The sequence below is a fragment of the Natator depressus genome, chromosome 5, assembly GCF_965152275.1.
Source record: "Natator depressus isolate rNatDep1 chromosome 5, rNatDep2.hap1, whole genome shotgun sequence".
NCBI lineage: Eukaryota > Metazoa > Chordata > Testudines > Cheloniidae > Natator > Natator depressus.
In genome coordinates, this window is record NC_134238.1 from 108,848,710 (window position 1) to 108,870,067 (window position 21,358).

General features: G+C 42.3%; 1 protein-coding gene across 3 annotated transcripts in view; it reads left to right on the forward strand.

Annotated features, from left to right (window-relative positions):
* The window catches only part of SH3GL2 (SH3 domain containing GRB2 like 2, endophilin A1), a 142,853-nt gene that overhangs the window by 28,856 nt on the left and 92,639 nt on the right, over positions 1-21,358 (forward strand). The window contains exon 2 of one of the 3 annotated variants that reach the window (XM_074953442.1): positions 15,903-16,036. The exons of the other annotated variants lie outside the window; for them this stretch is intronic. Coding sequence (XP_074809543.1) covers positions 15,989-16,036 — 48 coding nt within the window. The 5' untranslated portion in view covers positions 15,903-15,988. The remainder of the gene's footprint in view (positions 1-15,902; positions 16,037-21,358) is intronic. 3 annotated transcript variants of the gene reach the window in all.

The following is a 21,358-nucleotide window of genomic DNA, read 5'->3' on the forward strand; positions in this document are numbered from 1 at the left end:
TGCAGGTCTGAGCTGGCTGGCACGGGCTAGCTGCGGGTTGTCTAGTTGCTTTGTAGACGTACACTAAGTGATAGTGCTTATGAAAGGTGCCAGATGGATAGCCCTGGTGGCTAAAATATTCTGTTCATCTACTATGTGGAAACTGGCAGTGCTAGCATCTCTCCATAAGAACATAAAAATGGCCACACTGGGCTGGATGGACCTTTGGTCTGACCCAGTATCCTGTCTACCGACAGTGGCCAATGCCAGATGCCTGAAAGGGGAGTGAACCTAACAGGTAATGATCAAGTGATCTCTCTCCTGCCATCCATCTCCACTCTCTGACAAACAGAGACTAGGGACACCATTCCTTACCCATCCTGGCTAATAGCCATTGATGGACTTAATGCCCCCACTGTCTCACCAATGTGCAGAGCCCTGGCCTGGAAAGACCATCTGTAAGGTTGTGAGAGGGAGTCTCTCTGCGTGTTTAGCAGCACTTGCACTGGTGGTCTTTGAGATGTGGCTGCCAGGCTACTATGATTAATGTTTTGTCAGTGTTGCATTTTTGATAGTGTCTCTCTATTCATTCTTGATGGGATTCGGAACTTTTATGCCATCAGAACACGTGCTGCACCAACTTCTCTGATCTTAGGCTTGGCTCTCCTGCTGAAGAATTTTGCTTCCCAATTTCAGGTTTTGTAGGAGGTTCCCCCTGACACAGGACGTTGTACGTTCAGGTGATTACAATGTCATTGGCTGGAGCTACTTTTTGTGAAAAATTTCTCTGGTCAGTGATTGACGTGTACAATTATTTAAAAGTATTCTTTCCAGTAGACTATGGGCCCAGGCCTGCTCCCCACGATGTCAGTGGAAGTTTTGCCTTTGTCATCAAGGCCAATGTTCTATTAGAAGCCCTGACTAACTAAATCCCTGTGGAATCGTGTAGGGTGCCCTATAGGGATAGGAGCACAGGAGAGTACCTGGAGGCCAGTGGGATGGGTGTCAGGAGACCAGGTCATAGGTGGTCAGGCCTAGTGGTTAGAATGGGAGTCAGGCCTGGTGTTTGGAGTGCAAATGCCAGAGCCAGGGGTTGAGAAGTCCAGAACCATGAAGCAGGGCCGAGAGTCAGAAATAGTCAGAGGGCAAATGGCAAAGCTGAGGGTCGAGATAAAGACAGAAATCTGAGCTGAGAGTAAGAACTGGATTACCAGGAGTCGGAGAAGGCAGGAGCGGGCTTAGTTCCAAGGCGGGAGCAAGGCTGGGACAGGATGGGAACAAGGCTGGGTGCAGGGCAGGATCTGGGCTTGAACTGTGGAGGAGCAGAGCAGGTGCAGGGCTTGGTGAGAGACCAGCATAGGGAGATTGAGCAGCTAGCAAGCTGCTGCTGGGCTTGAGAACCAGCCTGCTGGCTTCCTCAGACAATCGGGCTTGGTATAGCTGGCTTGTTAGGGTGTCCGGAGTACAGAGCAGGTGCACCTGAGGGCCTTACTCCTGACAATGGGGGTGTGAGGCCCAAAAGCTCCATCTTTTAAGAAGATATCAAAAGAGCTGCCGTGAATTAGTGATCTGTGCACCAGGATGCCTGTTCCTGGCCTCCTCGGGCATAATTCTTCTCCTGGCCTCCTCAAGCAGAATATATTTCAATGCTGCTGCTCCGGCACTGCATGCTCACTTGCTACCCCAGCGTGACACTCCCACTTAATTTTTAGCCTCAATATGGCCCTTCAGCTATTTAGCTGTATGTGCAAGAGTGACAAGGACATCCTCTACCATACATCTCTGTTTATGGGACTTGCGTTTAATCCCTCAAAAGAGATGGGGATTTGAATAAAAGAGATTATTTGGAGATGAAAAATCTCCTGCATCGACACCCAGCTGATCTTAATTCACCAACTTTTAAAATTCCTGGCTGCACTTTACCAGGGACCTCATCTAAGACTGGTGTCTTGTAGTAAACTCCACTTCTCCTAAATAAGGTTTTAATCTGCCATGGAATTTGTTACTCTTTCAATATATAGTTTGAAAACAGTTCCCTGTTTAGAGAGTACAGTAACAGACTGATTGCTGTACAGAGGTAAAGCAGGCTGGCTTTTCCACCTCTGATTTTGCTTTAGCTGTGTCTGTGTATCTGGAGGGGGAGGGAGGGTTCTATGCCTTTTCCACACTGACAATCACCCTGACTTGTGTACATGTTTTACCTTCCTTTTTTGGGGAGGTGGGTGGGTTGTTACACAATTTTGGGGGTAAATCCTGTCCTGAGCTGCATGGATGGGGCTGGAAGGATGGAAGAAAGATATTTTATAGAGCACTTTCAGCATACCCATGTAACAACAGTATCCCTTCTTTATCTAGCACTCCAAAGCAGGTCTCAGTTATTGTACCTGTTGATGCTCCACCAACCCTTCCGGGTGCGGCCTGCCTTCAATGGGGCATAGGGAAGCCCCCAGCACTCTTGCTGTCATGTGCTAGACAGAGAAAATACTTTGTGCTCCATGTTTCACCTAGCCTGGGACATCTTGCCTTGTACCATCACGAAGATTCTGGTAATCATCACAGAGGCACTACCATTTCTTTCTTCACTCAGCCTCTCCTGCAGCATCAGTGGAGAAAAGCAAGATTTAGCCCTCTCATTGGCTCCATTACCACTCTACCTTTCACAGTGCCTTTTAGCCTTTCCTACCCCCACTGCAATACATGTGTATCTAAAAGAACCTCGTGGGTTGAGTAGCATGTGTATCTGCTGTGTGAGTTAGACTGAGAGTACATCATCTCTGTACATTCGTGGCTTGGAAGTGTGAGTGCCTAGAAGATCAACATTCTCTGCTTACTCCAGTCTGAGGACAGCTAAGGCCAGTTGGCAAGAGCTCCAAAGTGGCCATATGTTAAGCCAATGGGTATAAGAACCTACACAGACTTTGAAATGTGTCATTTTTTCATTCTATTCCTCGAGGACAGACTGCAATCAGGGAGATGGATTATTGATTACACCTGTCTTGTTTGGGTGAGAAACACCTTTTTTAATAAAAAAACAAAACACTGTGAATTTGGAAATAGTGGCTATTACCTGATGGGATAATTGTTGCATTCAGTGTAGTTGTAGCTGTTTTGGTCCCAGGATATTAGAGACAAGGTGGGTGAGGTCATATCTTTTATTGGACCTACTTCAGTTGGCGAGAGACAGAAGAGCACTGTGTGGCTCGAAAGCTTGTCTCTCTCACCAACAGAAGTTTGTCCAATAAGGGATAACTGTTCTCAGGAACCCCTGGAGAGAGACAAGTGAGAATAGGAAGGGTGTGCTGGGCTAGGCAGAGTCACAGCAAAACCTTTTGAGAAGACAAAAGCCAGGGAAGCTGGCTGTGGACTGAGAGAGGGCAGGGATTGTTCAAAATCCCAGGAGGAGTGTGATTGTCGGCATGGTTACAAATAGAAAATGGAACAGTTAGAGAGGGGACTGGTGTTCTGTCATGTTTATAACAAAATGACATTGCTGTCTGAGTTTGTCACATCAAAATCCAGTCCTTAAGGTTTGGCAGAAGTAAAGTCTTGGACTTGAAAGTTGGCAGATTTAGAATATTACATGCAATTCTAATCTGCGTAATTAAAACCCAGATTTTAAAAAATGGTCACCCTTTTGCAGGTGGAAATCATTGTAAGTGCAATTTATATAATGTTTCTAACTATGTGAAAAGACACAGTCAGGTCTAAAGACTTGATCCAATGTTTACATAAATTGATGGAAAGCAGTCCATTGGCTTCACTGGGCTTTTGCATGAAGCCCTAAAGCCATGTCTGTACTGGAAAACAGAGCTCCTCCTTACTGAACCAGTACAGCTGCAATGGTTTTTAAGTACACATGGTTCTCTGTGTCCTCGCTGGTTGTGGTGTTCATGTTTTGAGTAGTTTCAGCATTGCCCCAGATCCACACTAGCATTATACAGTTTCAGTTGCAATGCTCTCTATGCATCTGCCCCACAGTTCCCAGCACAACTCCCTGATCTGAAGCAGTGGATTCTGGGAGATATCAAAAGGCCACAGCTGGACTGTAGCGATAGCTTCTTCTGAACTATTCCAGTTTCATGCATACTGGAGACAGTTTTTTGTGTGGATGTGTGTTTATGAACCTGTTAGAATTAGAAATGCTTTTAAGTACTGTCTTTTGTAAGAGTTCAGTTTTCAACCATGCCAGAGAGGCTTGACGAAAGGCCAAATCAAAGTAAGAAAAAATACAATTAAAAGATTTATAAAAGGAAACAAAAACCCTACCCACAAACAATTAACCCCTGGATAATGTCAGAACAACACAGCTGGTCTTGATGCATTTTCTTTTGCAGTTACATTCTTCAGACACTCATTTAAATATTAATCACGTAGCTTTCCTGCTCACTGTAGGCAGGAATGGAACAGTACAATGGTGCCAACAAGATGCATTAAAAGTGAATATTCTCATCCTAGAACAATTAGATGTCTCATTGTTTGTTTTTAGCCTGTAATTATTGTGGGTGGTACTGACTCCCAGAACTCAACCACTGTTTGGAGCACCAATATTATTGTGGTACACTGATAAATGAAGTGGAAAAAAAATGGTTAACAAGCTGTAAAGAAGGGAGGTTGTAATGTTATGGTGTCTTTTTCCTTCTGTTTAGTGTAACCTGTTTCAGGGCATTTGTATCTGTATATACAACAGAGGGGTCTGGTGCTGCCAATTGCAGCAGTTAACCCCAGAAAATTAAGTCTTTAACTATTTGCCCCTGTAGGCCTAGGAAGCCCTTGCTATCTACTCTGCCATGATCTGTAGACAGACATAATTGTCCCTGAATCTAAACTCCAAGGCTTTACTACACTGTATCATGAGAAAGTACTGTATGAATATACCTGTAATCTAAACTGGGCAGTTTTTTAAACTCTCTAACATGTTTGTTGTTTCTTGGACTCCATACTGTCTTTTTTTGGTGGTCATGCAACACATCAGCTGTGCTAAGGGTTCATGTCAGTTTTCTGTACCCTATATTACCTAAATCTGAAGGGTTCTTGGCCACTCAAGTAGGGATGCAAGCCATCTTTTCTTCTTTAGTATAAACTGGTCACTTGCAAAATTGGCAGAATGGAACATGAATGTTGTGCTTAACATTTGGGGGCTAGATACTGAGGGGCAGTTGATCTGCACAGAGCATAGTTCAGAGATGTGTGCTCAAAGGTAATGTATTACATCTTGGCATCCACCTGATGTTGATGCAGCCTTGTGCAGGGCTGAATTAGAGCAGGCTACAAATGGCTGCAAGGATTAGTGTAACCCAGGGACATGCCAACCACACCTTGCTTCCTGCAGCCATGCCCCATTCACCCTCCTACTGGCGGAGGAAAGGGAATGGTATGAGAGCCACTCTCCAGTGGTCATCAATGCAGTGGGAAGATCCTCACTGGGCTGGTTAAAATGGCTACACAGCCAGGTTCCACTTGTGATGTGGCTAAGCTGGAGAAGCTTGATGCTTAGAGGTTATTTTTTAGATGCGTCGGCAGTGTGCTCCTCTCAAGGTGAAGGAACGTGTGGTAATAACTAGCCCATAATTCCTCTTCTGGCTTGTAAATTGTGCAGTTGTTACACTGCTCTTATTTGGTTTTTTGCATTACAAATCTGGTTGCTTACAGGCAGTGGTTATTTCCACCACTCCACCCACAACTCTTTGAAACGTTTCCATGGCTAATCTCACGGCTTTGATTTCCATCACCACATACTCCCTTTCCCCATGCATTTGGAGCAAGAATTTAAATTCTGGAATCTAATAAGAGTCCCTCTGGGGAGACAGTCCTCTCTTGCGCCCAGTTCCTCCTTTATACATGCCCCACATGTTACAAGGAATGGAATCGTGTTGCCACAGCTCGGTATATGATTATTTAGTAAGCACGCACAGCAAGCAATGTGAGCATATTATACTCAGACAATGCAATTGTGTATTTTTATTGTCTCATTTTTCAAATGCCAGGATGGCAGACTTGTAGGAATCCCCACCACAGTTCTGGGAATCTAACATCTTTTGGGGGAAAAGTTAGAACGAGGTTGTGGGGAGGGAAAAATGTCAAGTTAATCTCTGGCCAATACAAACTAATTGAAATGTTTCTGGTTCTAGGGCCAGATTTGCTAGTAAACTCTAACTGCTTTATGCTGTTTCAGTGACACAAAGCAACTGTATGCCTGGTTGGCACAAAACAGCTAGTGCATGTTGGTGCAGCTGGCCTTCAACATTTAGGCATTGTCAAAAGAGTAATACACTAGAACCTCAGTTACAAACACCTTGGGAAGGGAGGTTGTTCTTAACTCTGAACAAAATGTTACGGTGGTTCTCTCAAAAGTTTACAACTGAACATTGACTTAATACAGCTTTGAAGCTTTATTATGCAGAAGAAAAATGCTTTTCCTTTTTCTAGTAGTTTACGTTTAAGACAGTATTGAACTGTATTTGTGGGTTTTTTGTCTCTGCTGCTGCCTGATGGTATACTTCTGGATCTAAATGACATGCAGTTGACTGACCAGTTTGTAACTCTGGTGCTCATAACTCTGAGGTTCTACTGTATGCCTATATTTTAAAGGACCTGCTGCTATTGTCTCACTATGATGGATTTCAGAGGATCTTTTCGAGCCCACTTGTCTCTGAATCTTCACTAGATGTTTATACACTTTTATCTATTGGCCCTTAACATTCTACATGTATGACACTTTCCATCCTGAAGGATCCCAAAGCATGCGGAAAATTGTGCTATATACACGGATCCATTGAAATGTCGTTTGCCAGCACCTGGCATATTACACAACATTATGAGGAGGAGATTTTTGAGGAAACCGATCCTCCTAACAAAGTGCTGCAGGATCTTATCTGGAAGACCTACACATGGTCAAATGAATGGTATTTGAGTAATCTACCTCCCATAGCTTGAGATGGACTGGTCACTTGTCTAAATGCCATTCAGCTTGTACCTCTGGGCTTGTAATCTTATGCAATTTCTTTCAACTCATCTTATTTTTAAGAGTGGAAGTTCCATGGTGGTATGTGTCCAGGTTGCCTGGTTGTAGTAAAGTACAGTAAGATTGTGTACTGTGCATGTCATTTGGATATCTTAACAGAATAAAGTTTGAATACAAATTATTCTATCACTCTTGAGTATGGTGATTACTTTGGAGTGGGGAGGGGGGGAAAAGTGGATGCTAGTTTAACAGAACTTGACAAGGGAGAACCCCTGCTATGTATTAAGAGATGTAAGTGGCTTTTGAAGTATTGAGTGATCTTTCATCTATCTCTCACTGTAAAGTGTATGCTTGTTTTGCAGTACAAGAAATACTAGTTTTCAGTCACTGAACAGTATTGCCAACCATAAATATTTAATAATCATGAGCCAGTCCCCCTACACATCATGAGACTAGGTTAAAAATTAAAAGGTTTTTTTTAAAAAAAAAACATGTGGATTATGTTTATTTGCCTTCTTGTTTTTGAGATTTTTAGGGTTCATGTTTTCAAGACTGTCTCCACCATTATGAGGGCTAGAAACTCACTTCATTAAAAAAATGAAAGCTGAGATTCTCCCCAATTACAGGGTTCAAGGATCTTTGAGTTTTAAAAAAAGACCAAATATCATGAGTTATGATAAAATCAAAAGAATTGGCTGCATTGGAAGCTTTTAGGTTTTTTTTTTTTTTTCAGGATTAACTGTGTCCTATCATTCATCAGGGGCAATGTCTCATTCATTTCCTTTTCTTTGTCAGGGATAGCACTCTATCCAACACTCTTCCAGGCAGATTCATTTGATAAGTGCAGGCTTTAATCAATTACTGTACATTCCTTTATTTTATAATAACAGGGTTTCCCCATTTTTTTTTAAACCAGCAGAGGGGAAAACTCCTTTGAATGTTCTTGAGATTAACAAGGTACAATATGCCACCAAGAATATTCTTCTCAAATCTCCTGCAAAGTGTGTGGTGTGTGTGGGTTTTTTTGTTTGTTGGTGTTTTTTTTTTTTTTTTTTTTTAAATCCTCCTCCCTATAATCCTCCATGCTTATATATAGTAATAAACAGGTCACTGCAGTTCTATACAATGTGGAAAATCAGGGCCCCTCTTGGGACCACAAGGCCAGAAACACAGCAGCATTGCAGTAGCTCTGCTGCACTAGGCAGGGGCTGCAGGCTATACATGCCAAGCACCTTGTAGAGAGCTGTTGCATGGCAGTGAGGGATAGTGATATGTGGGTAGAGGGCAAGGGCAAAGCAGATACTTTGGATCTGCATGATTCATGACTATTTAAAAAAAAAAAAACAAAAAAAAACAACCAGCATTGCGGGCTCAAGCAGTTAGTACAGCCTGGGGGGATACAAGCAGCAGCCTTAGAGTGACTGCACTGGTGTATCATGATTTGCCCCACACTGCACAGATCACACATGGAAAACATGTTAATGGGGCCTTGTGCAGGTAATGAGAAGTTCATCCTTCCCGCACAATTATGTTCCATTTGCTCTTTTATTTATATAAATAAATAGAGAGGGAGAGGGGAATTAGATATTCTGGAAGTTAACAGGAGTTGTTGAGTAGTGTGTTAAGCTGGCACAGACAACATCTAATGAATCTGTGTAGGTAATTTTTAGAGTTCCTTACTGTATTTCATTGCAACTACAGGAGTCTTGATTTTTTTTAAAAGGTCTCTGAGTTTGAGCTCTTAATCTTAATTATTACTAATGTAATCTATTGTGCTCCATCATGGAAGTAATATGTCCATTTTTGGAAGGAAAATGGGAGATTATTTTTCTACTTTACATTCTTTACAGTGATTTTCTTTGAACTTTTTTTATATAATTGAATTCTCAAATATATTTTCTCATTTGACCTAGTAATGATATGAACTATATGGGGGGGAAGTGTAGCAAAAACTAACACCTACCAGTTTTAGAAAAATATACCTAGTGATTACACTGCATGGTGAAGTGATAGCAGGATAGTCTACTTCTAGCTTTAGGACACAAGAAGATCTAAGTTAAGAGGTGACAGCAGTCTCATTGCTTTATTAATGAAGTTATGAAATGAAAGACAGCAGCAGTGTGATGCAATTTTTCTGCATCACTGGAAGCAAATGCCTGGTATATGCCTGGAAGCAAATACTGAGGTATATAGTATATTTAAAACTGCTGTTGATCTTTGCATGAAAATTAATTTTTACCTGATGTGCTCAATATAAGGAAATCAAATGTGTAGATTTCCTTATCTTTCAACACTATTACCCTCCCTTTTTTTGACCCAAGCAGCTTGCTACAATTTGGGGTCATGTAGGTTGTTCCAACTGGGAGGAGAAATGGATGGAGTCCGGTATCTTTTTGATGCAATCCTGTTTATTTACTAAGTCCTAGTTCCCTGAACAAAGGAGGAACCACACAACAGTAGACTGTTCCATGCCTCAAACCTCTTTCATCCAGCATTGCCCAAAAACTCTCTCTAGGCTTTCCTTCAAGCTTGTTCAGGCTTTGTCTCACTTTCAATTCCTTCTGTCTCCCTCCATCTCTGTCTCTCCTATACTTCCACCCTCCCTTAGCCAGAATAATATCCAGCTGCAAGGCCTCTTTGCCTAGATGGTTCAAATTGCAGAGGGGGTTCACATATTCCTTTGTTTTGGGCAATACAAGTGCTTAATTGCCTTTTACAGCATCTTAAATAAAGAGCAGCAGTAAAACTTACCACAACTGTTTCTTGCTGCCTTTAGTGTGGCACATTCAGAATGTAGTGTTTTTTCTCCCCGACCCTTTGGTCCCTCTCGTGTGTAGGGGAGCAACAGCTTGAGTCATGTGGAAATGGGGTCTGAGCAGGCTTTGCCAATTGAGAAGGTGATCAGATTGTAGGATTGCTTCTTGCTGGCAGCCCCTCTGCATGAAGCAGGGACATAGTCTAATGGGGGTCAGACTCTAGGTGCAAATATTCTGTGGTATGCTTCTCCAAGAAACCAGCAAATTGCCACAAAATCATTAATGGCTGATAGCCAGCAGTAAAATCCACTCTGGGGCAGGATGATATAGAAAGGAAATCTGGCCTTGTGGTTGAGGCACTGGCTTGGGGTGCAGGAGATCTGGGCTCCATTCCCAGCTATACCTCAGACTCCCTGTAAGTATACTCTTGGGTAAGTCTCTCATGTTCCTTCATCTGTAAAATGGAAATAATGCCTCCCTAGTGCACAGGACTGGTATGAAGATACATTCATGAATGTTTGTGAGGCACTTGCATGCTACAACGATGAGTGCCCCCAGACAAGTTTAAAATAAACTAAAACAGTAATTCCATCTCCTTAGTTTCATCCCTACAACAGGCAGTTCTAGGCCTTTGCAATATAACAACACTGAGGAGAAGAATCTGGGATGTACTTGAGAAAAAAGTGACCCATACACTCTTTGCTAAAGGCATAAATGAAAGCAAAGCCATTGACCTGGAGGCCAGAGCTAAGCATGTTCACAGAGGAAAATCCCAATTTTGGGAACTGTTCTGGGATTCTTTATTTAACAGCCCAATAGAGGCTAGCTTCATGATGGTGATGCATTCAGTCTTCCAGTGGGGAGAAACCTGCCCCATTCGCTAGCATTAGTTCGGCCTGGGAGCATGACTGCTGCAGCTGTCTTTATTAGCTATGACTTCAGTCACTGGTGCATTTTGCCTGAGGTGGCTCTTCAGAGTGTCAGGTAGGGGGCATGAAATCTGTGTGGGGTAAAAATGTAGGTCCTTTCATAGGGAGGGATGAATAATTTTTTTGTTTTTTCTGCAGGGGTGGGGGGGGAACAGAACATCCTCCCCCTACTTCCCCACACACTGACTACCCCACATCCCATGCTGCTGTGGCAGAGCTGTTCAACCTTGTGGCAGACTCATGGTCTGGGGTCCAGCAGGATAAAAGAAAAAGCCGAAGTTGTCTGAGGAATTGCACTGATGGGCAGCTGCTGCTGTTGAAGCAGCTTTAAGTACCTAGAGTGGAAAAGATCATTTAGAAATACAGGGCTCTGACAGCTAGAAACAAAGCCCCAGTGTACTCGCTGTCGGTGAGCGTGTGGCAATGCAAGCCACCCCTCAAACCTGACTGTGGGCCAGTGCGGTATGATACTGTAAGACAGAGGGAGCTGCTATCAAATGCAGTATGTGCCCAAAGACTAGCCTCCTCTTTGTCAGCATTAAGGACCACATTCTATCCCTTACCCCCTCTTTGAGGCCCTGAGCCTGCCCCAGTGAAGTCAGTGACCTATTGATTTTAATTGGGTAGGATTGGATCCTGAGTGTGGAAGATGCCATGGTAGTTCTGCTGTGCAGAACAGAGAGGCGTTTGGAAGGCTGCACTGGGAGCCTCCAACACCTGCTGTGAAACTGTAGCACATGCATAGGATGGCGGTGTGGCAGTCGATCTGCAATGGCATAGATACACTGAACAAAACCCTATGGCTGTGTGACTCGTCACACAGAGCTGCAACTACAGGTCAAGTGGTACTCTGTGCCTATAGCGATGTTTCTCAACTGTGGCCCACTGTTTGTTCAGGGAAGGCCCTGGCGCACCAGGCCGGTTTGTTTACCTGCGGCATCCGCGGGTTCGGCCGATCGTGGCTCCCACTGGCCGTGGTCCCCCCACTCCAGGCCAATGGGAGGGGTGCAGGAAGTGGCACGGGCCGAGGGTGCTGGCCGCCCTTCCTACAGCCCCCCATTGACCTGGAGCGGCGAACCATGGCCAGTGGGAGCCACGATCAGCCGAACCTGTGGATGCCACAGGTAAACAAACCGGCCCGGCGCGCCAGGGGCTTCCCCTGAACAAACGGTGGACCACAGTTGAGACCCACTGGCCTATAGAGAGGATTCAGTACAGTCATGGTGGTCTCCTGTGAAAGGCTGGCTCACTCTGGCTTTGTGCAAGGATATAGAATTTTGACTTTGATTTTCTGTTTTGGGAATCTTAAATGAGAACTTTCCATTCAAAAAGGAATGTTGGTACAAACAGTTTTCCCAGGTTTGGTTCAAGCAATTAAAAATAATTGCGATTAATCATGCAATTAAATTAAAACAATCGCGCTGTTAATAATAGAATACCAATTATTTAAATATTTTGGATGTTTTCCACATTTTCAAATATATTATATTCTGTGTTGTAATTGAAATCAAAGTGTACAGTGCTCACTTCATATTTTTGATTACAAATTTGCACTCTAAAAAAAGATATTAGGTAAACTGAAAAATACTAAAGTACTGTAGTGCAATCTCTTTATCAAAAAGCGCAACTTACAAATGTAGGGTTTTTTTACATAACTGCTCTCAAAACCAAAACAATGCAAAACTTTAGCGCTTACAAGTCCACTCAGTCCTACTTCTTTAGCCAATTGCTCAAACAAACAAGTTTTACATTTATGGGAGATACTGCTGTCTGCTTCTTGTTCACAATGTCACCTGAAAGCGAGAACAGGCGTCTACATGGCACTGTTGTAGCTGGCGTGGCAAGATATTTACATGCCAGATGCACTAAATGTTCCTATATCCCTTCATGCTTCAACCACCATTCCAGAGGACATGTGTCCATGCTAATAAGGGTTCTGCTCGATAAAATTCCAAAGCAGTGCAGAATGACTCATGTTCATTTTCATCATCTGAGTCAGATTGATTTTCTTTTTTGGTGTTTTGGGTTCTGTAGTTTCTGCATCGTGTTGCTCATTTAAGACTTGTGAAAGCATGCTCCACACCTCATCCCTCTCAGATTTTTAAACCTTGGGTCAAGGGCTGTAGCTATCTTTAAAAATCTCATATTTGTACCTTTTGCTTTTTGTCAAATCTGCAGTGACAGTGTTCTTAAAACGAACATGTGCTGGGTCATCCAGGACTACTATAAAACGAAATATATGGCAGAATGTGGGTAACACAGAGCCACAGACATACAATTCTCTGCCAAGGAGTTCAGTCACAATTTTTTAAAAAATGCATTAAACAAGCATCAGCATGGAAGCATGTCCTCTGGAATGGTGGCTGAAGCATGAAGGGACATACGAATGTTTAGCCTGCACAGAGGAGATAGAGTTGCATGGGGCTAAATAAGGGCAGGTTTGGGCCCAAAGGAACAGACAACATGAACATCGAATGAAAGCACTCATGGTTTTTCACCTCTTAGAGCAGCTTATCCAAATTTAAGCAGTCCATAAAGTTTTGAATTGTGCTTGAATTCAGGGTCTACCAGTTGGTGTGGAGCAGCAGCTTTCTGCAGTCTACTCTCCAGCAGATATCAGTGCTGAAATGCAAACAAACAGGAGTTAAAACCACTAAAATCTGTATTACTTGGAGTCCCCTCCATGACTGAAACTGCCCTGCTGGGGCGGGGTGGGATGGCCAATGGGAAGAAGGCAGAGTGGGAGCTCAGCACAGCACCTGGAGCGATCTGCCCCAGAAGACCATGTCAATTAGCAGCTTCCTTGTGTCCTATAACACTTGCCTTGCTTGCAACAACAAAAACACAGCAGCCATGTTCATGGTTGAAGTTGCTGAAGAGAGTGTTTTGAATAAACAGTGACTCCATTTCGGAAGAGTGGGAAGCCATTCCTATCTAAATGCTCTGTTCCTTGGCTCTACAGATCCAGAAACTTCTCCCTGAGGAAAAGTTGTCGTGTGTGTGTGTGTTTTTTTTTTTTGTGGTTTTTTTTCCCCCCCTGAGGTCACTACCATTTATTAAGCAAATAACACCCTGTTTTATCCCAGTCAGTAGCTGCAAAACCTTTTTGGGGGCATCTATCACCCTAGGAAGTTTTCAAATAGCTAAAAACCCAGTTATGTTTGTTTATGGCTGGTTAAAATAAATGCCTTTTTATGTCTAAAACTTTGGCAGTTCAAGAAGCACAAAATGAGAGGAGCGGATGATCGGCTCATGAGAGATCCTAGCACTGACCTTAAATTCACTGCAGTGCATTAGTCACTGCTGTGCTGCAAGGTCACTCTGAAATATTTCCTCTAGGTTTCCCAAAAACGCTGGCAATCGGAAAAATAACTCGCCCACTTTCCTGCCCTCCCCTGCTTGTCCAAATAAAGATTGGTGACACTGAAGTAGTGATGTCTCGTTGGGTTGGGAGTGCTATCATGGTTTTGAACACAGAACTCGTGTAACACAGTGGCTTCCCAAAGCATATTGCACCACTGTAACAAATTCTGTTCCTAAAGGAAATCCACTTGTGTTCTGGTGATTTTCCTTCACTATCTAAGGAAGGGCCCTATGAGGGAAATGTTAACTTATCTTCATGGTTTACATGTATATTTCTTCCAGCAAGTCTTTCTTTAGGTTCGATCCCTTTTCTAGTCAGAATTATACTTTATACTTGGACTAAAATAGATGATTCTTGCAATGAAGAAAAACGCCATTCTCCTATCCTGTGCGCGCTCTCTCTCCTTTGCTTTATGCGGCTCTCTTTCAGATGTAGAAATCGTCAGCATTTCAAAAGGAAAAAATTTAACAAAGCATGAACAGCAGTTAGGGGAGATAAAATAATTAAATTTAACTTTTATTGGGGAAATCAACTGGGTTTGACCATGTTGCAGTAAGGTGCCAGAGTAAAAATATGGTTCTGTTCATGTACTTGGTTTTGTGTAGCATCACAACAGGAGGCAGGTGTCTAATGTGAGGGGCATGGAGAAATAGGTTTAGGGAAGTGGCTACACAACACATCCATTTGCTTTTTTCCTTGTTCCTGAAAAGTCTAGCAACTGTCGCAGTGAAACAAGTTCTTGTATAATAACATGAATATTTAAAAACAATTCTTGACCTTAGGGAAAAATCCTACAGAATTTAACGAAGTATGAGATCCTTTCTATGGAATGAATCTTAAAAAAAAAAACTATGGAAGGGCATTATTCCTCATTCAATTATATAGGTGTTTAGAGTCATTTCTGTGGAACCCGGCTGGTTTAAATTTTGTAAGATTCTTCCATAATGGTGACTAAATTCTTTAAGTAAACAGAGGAAATGCTCATTTTTAGCAACAAAAGAGATGGATTCAATTCACTGATAACATTGTACCAAAAGATAGTCAGCCTTTTATACAGAAAATGATAACAAATCATGTTGCTTGATGAGACAGGGACATATTGGACAGCATGTTACGCTTCCTGCATGTCCCCATATAAATAATTAAAAATAAAACCAAACCACTGAAGGATATCAATAAAACAAAATGATACTGTGTAATCTGTTGACCCATTTTCCTCAAAGATGACAGAGGCTCGTTTCAGAAAGGAAATCCAATGCAGAGCTTCAACTAATTGATTATGGTTTGGTTTATTTATATTAAATAAAAAGAGGAAAATGTTGAAGCAGAAATTTGCTACCATATTTGTTGCATATGTTTTCTTCTTGTTCTAGACCACTAGTTTTCAACCTTTTTTTCCATTTGTGAACCCTTAAAAATTTTTCAGATGACGATGGAGATCTCTTTGGAAATCTTAGACATAGGCTGCGGACCCCCACTGGAAAACCACTGTGCTAGACGGTATGCTAGGAGACCTTGATAATGAAAATAGCATTGTAGTAGTTGGACCCTAACATTAAACAAATTATGTCAACAGCAATAGTAACAATGCAGTAGTGGTTTTAGCATATACACCTCTACCCCGATATAACGCTGTCCTCAGGAGCCAAAAAATCTTACCGTGTTACAGGTGAAACCGTGTTATATCAAACTTGCTTTGATCCACTGGAGCACTCAGCCCTGCCCCCCCAGAGCACTGCTTTACCGTGTTGTATCCGAATCCATGTTGCATCGGGGTAGAGGTGTACCTAGAAAAAGGCATTTACTAGAAGTGAGTAGAGTTGCAGCCTTTTAAACTTGATAAAGATGTTGCAAAGCTTTGTTTTCTACCTCTGATGGAGAGATTGTATATCTAATGTGTATCTAACTTACAGTGTGCTGCAGGGTTGGCCTAGGAATCCCTTGTCTGAAAATCTGCCATCAGCTTTAAGGGAAGACTGGGGTGCGCTCGAGCCCCCTGATGGGTGAGCCACTGTCCTTCTGGATACTGCTAAAGCCTCAGACCAAGGTGACTTATCACTGGATCTTGTACAGTATTTCTGCAGAGCAAATATAATGCTGCTGAAATGGATCTTATGCCAGGTGGAGGTGGGAGTGGTAGGAAGTAACAAAGTGAATTTCTTGCTCATAGGTGGTTCAAGTCCTCTATTTACAGAACAAATAGTGTGTGTGTGTGTGTGAGTGATGTCACTGCCTAGCTTTCTTCTACAGCCATATGGACCCTGTTGTTGTTTACAGTGTAATCATGTATGACAGGGTAATTCAGACCTCCTATGCAGTTGGGGCTTTCCCAAGCATCTGTTGTGGTCTGAAAATTGTTTTGTGACAAACAATCATTTTGAATTGGAGCTTTATTGCTTTTAACCAAGAGTTCTCATTATTCTGTATTCTCTCTGCTGAATAAATAGTGACATGAGTGGAGATTCCCCAGTGAACTGCAGCCGACTAACTCTATCTTCTAACATTACTTTCTACTTGCCTCTCATACCTGAACAGAGGAATGAAAATATTTACTCTAGTCCTTTCCCTGTGTATGATATGATTCTTGAATGCCGGAAGGTGCACTTAATGTCTTTTGCACTCCCTCCTCCACACCCAAGTGGGAGCTTGTTGTCTGTTCTGCTTTTGTGCTTGCCAGCAGCTTGTAGCCAGATAATGACTGCGTCCTGCAAGCATGTCCCAGGTGGAAAGGGGCTCTCTACTCTCTCTGACTCTCATTGCACCAAAGCAGGACCAGTCATAGTCTATCTGTAAGTAAATGACCTGCACAGTCAAGATAACATCACAAAATTGAAGGCCCCCTTTTTGCATAATGTAGGTGATTTCATAATTTTGTTTATAACAGAGAAAAATAAAAATCCTAAACAAAAATCAGTGAACAAGATGGTTGCTGAACTCTGATGGCTCAGTCACTTCAGTTCTCATGGTGTAGTGTAGAGCACTAGTGAATGTGAGTTACATGTCCCCTTCTGTGCTGATCCATAGTGGATTTGAATGTTACATGTTACAGTCTCTGCTAGAGAGCCTGGACTCTGGCCTTTATGTATATGAAAGCCATTTAGACTTGCCAGCTTGGGTTGGATGAATTCCTGGAGACTTCATGACAGACATAATCCTTAATTCCTGGAGACTCCAGGACAATCCTGGAGGGTTGGCAACCCGTTAGCCACTGTCAGGGCCAACACACCAATCATTGAATGGAGGACCTCCAGGCCCAGTAGGCATAAACTGCTATAGCTTGAGCTAAAATTCTCCAAATTGAGGGGGATAATAGATTCATATCCTCTGTGGATTGGGCAGAGAAGGTGCCCTACACACCAGTAAGTGATAGATGTCTAATTCTATCAACTTGTAAAAGACCTCACTCTTTTTTGGAGGGCCTGGGGGAGAGAAGGGAGGAGGAAGAGCTCAACTGGGTGCAATCCCTAGAACAATGAGAGGAGGCACAAGTTCCTTAAACCAGAGTCGTGGCTTTTTGCTTCTATTACATTGCATTTCAAGCGTTAGGTCCTTGGGGTAGAAAGCTCAGAGTATAAGACTAGACGTGACAACCAGATCATCATCAGTCTGTCCTGTACATTGCAGGCTGCCAACACCACCCAGCACTCTTACATGAAACCCCACAGCCGAAATTAGACCAAACCATTACAGCCCCCAGGAAACTGAACTATTATGTGCCAGAGGTAGAGAAGAGGAGGGACCAAGACACATCCCTGCCAAAGGCCACTCCAGTGCCAACGCATTAAGTGAGAGATACCCAGATAATCCAGGCAAGTGACCTATGCTGCAGAGGAAGGGTGGGGGAACCCCAAAAAACAACCCAGCCCAACCCCAGCATCACTGCCAATCTGATGTGGGGGGAAATTTCTTCCCAACCAGACATATGGTGATCGGTTAGACCCCGAGCATGTGAGCAAGAACCATCCAACTAAAAATGTGGAAGAATGCTCCATTGCCACCTCAGAGCACTGGCCCACCTCATCCAGTGTCTCATCTCCAACTGTGGCCATCTCTGATCCTTCGTAGGAAGGAGACCAAAAATAAGCCACTGTACTTGAAGGGAAAACATTCATTATGGACCCCTGCTAGTGACCAGCTGAAGCCCTGAAGCATCAATTTTAGTAATAGACTATCCCGAAGGCTGCTGCCCAGTGGGGCTCCCCCCCGCCCCCCCATCACAAGCAACCCTGTCATACAACCGCACTCATAAACTCCTCCAGCTCTCTGTTTAAAACCAAGTTGTTTTCCCCCACAACTCCTGTGGGAGGTTGTTCCAGAGCTTCACTCCTCTGATGGTTAGAAACCTTTCAGTTTTCAGCCTGAATTTGTTCATGGCCAGTTTATATCCATTTGTTCTTATCTAGTCGTCATGGTTGTCTCCAAATTGTCTAATGCCCTGTTGGACTTATATCAATAATATTAAGTATCAAATTCTCCCTCATCACCATTGAAAGCACTTTGTTGATCTTTGCCATTTAAACTCATTTACCACGGAATACTCTGCGTTGTTTGCAGAGGTCTTTTTCAGAGTGTTGAATAATATGAATAAAGGTTCAGTTCCTGCAGTTAATTGTTAGAAAAGTAATGAATACCTGATTTAAATGCTGGCATAGTGTCCTATGACTGCATCCTATATTTTCCATTGTGGTTTGTAAATCTGAGCACACGCTCTCCCTGCATGTGTTTGACTGCTCATATTGAGCCACTGCAAATGCCACCAGAGAATCAATACATTTCGATCACACTAATGCAACAATATATTAAGTGTTGATTTCCCTTTCTGGAAAGCACGTAGTGTGAAAGCATTTGGGGTCTCATTCAAGGCCCAGTGAAACCAGTGAGAAGTCTCCCACTGGCTTCAATGGGATTGGGATCAGACACTTGCTGACACAGTCCAGTTATAGCTACTTATAAAGCTGAGGGAAGGGAGGAATAAAGGTAACTATATTACCCTCAGCCTGGCCTCTTCCAGTTGATTTAAGAGCATTACAGTACTTATATAACACCCATTACTGCAGTCTCCCAAGAGACAGATGCAGACCTGAGATCAACTGATAGAGAAATTACAGCTTAATTAGCAACTGTGGGACAGTCTTTTTCCCTTTAAACTGATTTATTACCAGATGAGGTGGCACAATTGTTTGTGTTTTGATTCTCTTCTTTTGGTTTATGTGAAGGAAGGCTTTGTTTACTCAAGGTCTTGGATAAACTGTATATGACTTACATAATGTTATATAATATCTACAGACACTCAGCCTCAGAAACATTTGCTGGGAGCTCAGTGTTTCTTGGGCTATTTTTCTGGCAAATATACTAGAAGCATTTTCTGTAGCATCACTGTCATGACTCACAATTTCCCATTTACTAGAAGCTAGACATTCCAGTTCTTGTGACCTTTTCTCGGGGTTGTCAGGCACAACTCTTCATGTGATGAGAAAGGACTTAGGGGCCAGATTCCTTTATCATTTGTACCAGTGCAGACATGGATTGTCTCTCCATTGACTTCAGTGGCTTTACAATGATGATAAAAAAGCTCACCATTTGCCAAAATTTTGTCTCCTTTGTGCTTCCATACTTATAAGAGGGAAATCCTGACTCCATTGAAGTAAATTCCCACTGACTTCACTGGGCCAGGATTTCACTTGAGATGCCTCTGGTAACATTTGCCAAATGTTTAATGGCTTCTACTGTAATCAAAGTGTAACTGAGATCAGAGGTGTCCAGAGGCTAACTTAAATTTATCTAGCATGCAACACTTGCTTGGCATTCTTAAATGTTTTACTTCATTCTTTTAAAATGTTACCCTACAAAGGAACAGTTTGTTTTTAATAGGGTTTATGGAAATGCTTGTGTGGTAATGGTTGTGGGTTTTTTTGTTTTTGTTTAATTCTTTTAAAGATACAGAAGCAAAATCACTTAATTTTGTAGCTACTGATGCACTGTGCAGGTCTTTAGGATCCATGCTGCCCACTTTCCTTTTATGTATCATTTTTCAGAAAGCACCAATTCTTCTATTTAAAAGTGGATTTTTCCCCGAAAAAACGACATATAAAAACCTTACCTTTTCAGTGACACAAATAAGTGGTGGCACTTGAAAGGACAGTCACGAGAATTCCCCCCCTCTAGGAAGCTTGTAATTGAAATCTTTTCTTTATTTCTTATTTTTCTCTCCAGATTTTATGTGCACTAGTTTGACAGTTTTCAAAAGTGACTTTCAAAGGTGTAGTTACCCTACAAACAGCATTAAAGCATCTGTTATGACAAAACTCTACATACAGTAAATAAACATGGACTTTGCAGAGAGGTTCAATTTTAATTATCAGCCTTGAGACTGTCCCTTTAAATCTGTGGCCTCTTCCTACACACTTTAGTCATATCTTCCTGTTCCTAATCTAAAGCAACAGGTGCTTCAAAGATTGATTAGAATGCTGTGGTGAACGCTTTGAAATACTGTACAAAGAAACCTGGAGATATGCAGCAGTATAACCAATTACAAATAGAGTGACAAATATTATATCCACCATAGACTTTCTACAAGGCCATTCCCATTTAGTTTATAAATAAGATTGAGAGCTGTCAAGCCTCCATAAACATTAAAAGATCTCAAAGGCTTTCAGATTTATTAGAAACACTTTGAATTACATTTTGACAAGTGAAATTTTGATTGCAGTAGCACTAGTATACACCAGGAAAGGAAGATGCTTAAACAGTATCAGGGCTAATTCCTCTTCTTCAAGGACTTGCCTCCACATTTACTATCATTTAAATTTATTTTTTATTTACATATGTCACCATGAAACATGTCTGGTGCTGTACAGACAAATAAAAGAAAATATCCCTGCCTTGAAGAGCTTACAGTTTTAGGGCCTGAGCATGCAAATACTACTGGGCAGAGTGCTTACTACTGGGGAAAGCCTCTCTGATTTCATGAGGGAAAGAGAGGAAGATGAAAAATTTATCACAAGGACAGACCGAGATTCATAGGCTGACTCAAACTTAATTGCTTCTCAGGATCAGACCTCACAACTTGTGATTATTGGCAAAGGCATCTTTTTTTGTTGTTGTAGTTAAATCCTGAATAGATGCAATTATTAGAATCTGCAACTTTACGACATAAACAGTGCAGGGATAGTTTAATATGGCTTTGAGACAGACCCAGACCAGTGTGGTACAGGAGTCTGGTAGAAGGCAAATATACTGGCCACTGGATGAATAGTTTTCTGTTCCCTGAGTGACTAGAGCAGGGGCTGCCCTCAAGCAATCAGGAACCTGCTAGAACCAATTAAGACAGTCAAGCTAATTAAGACACCTGGAGCCAACTAAGAACTTA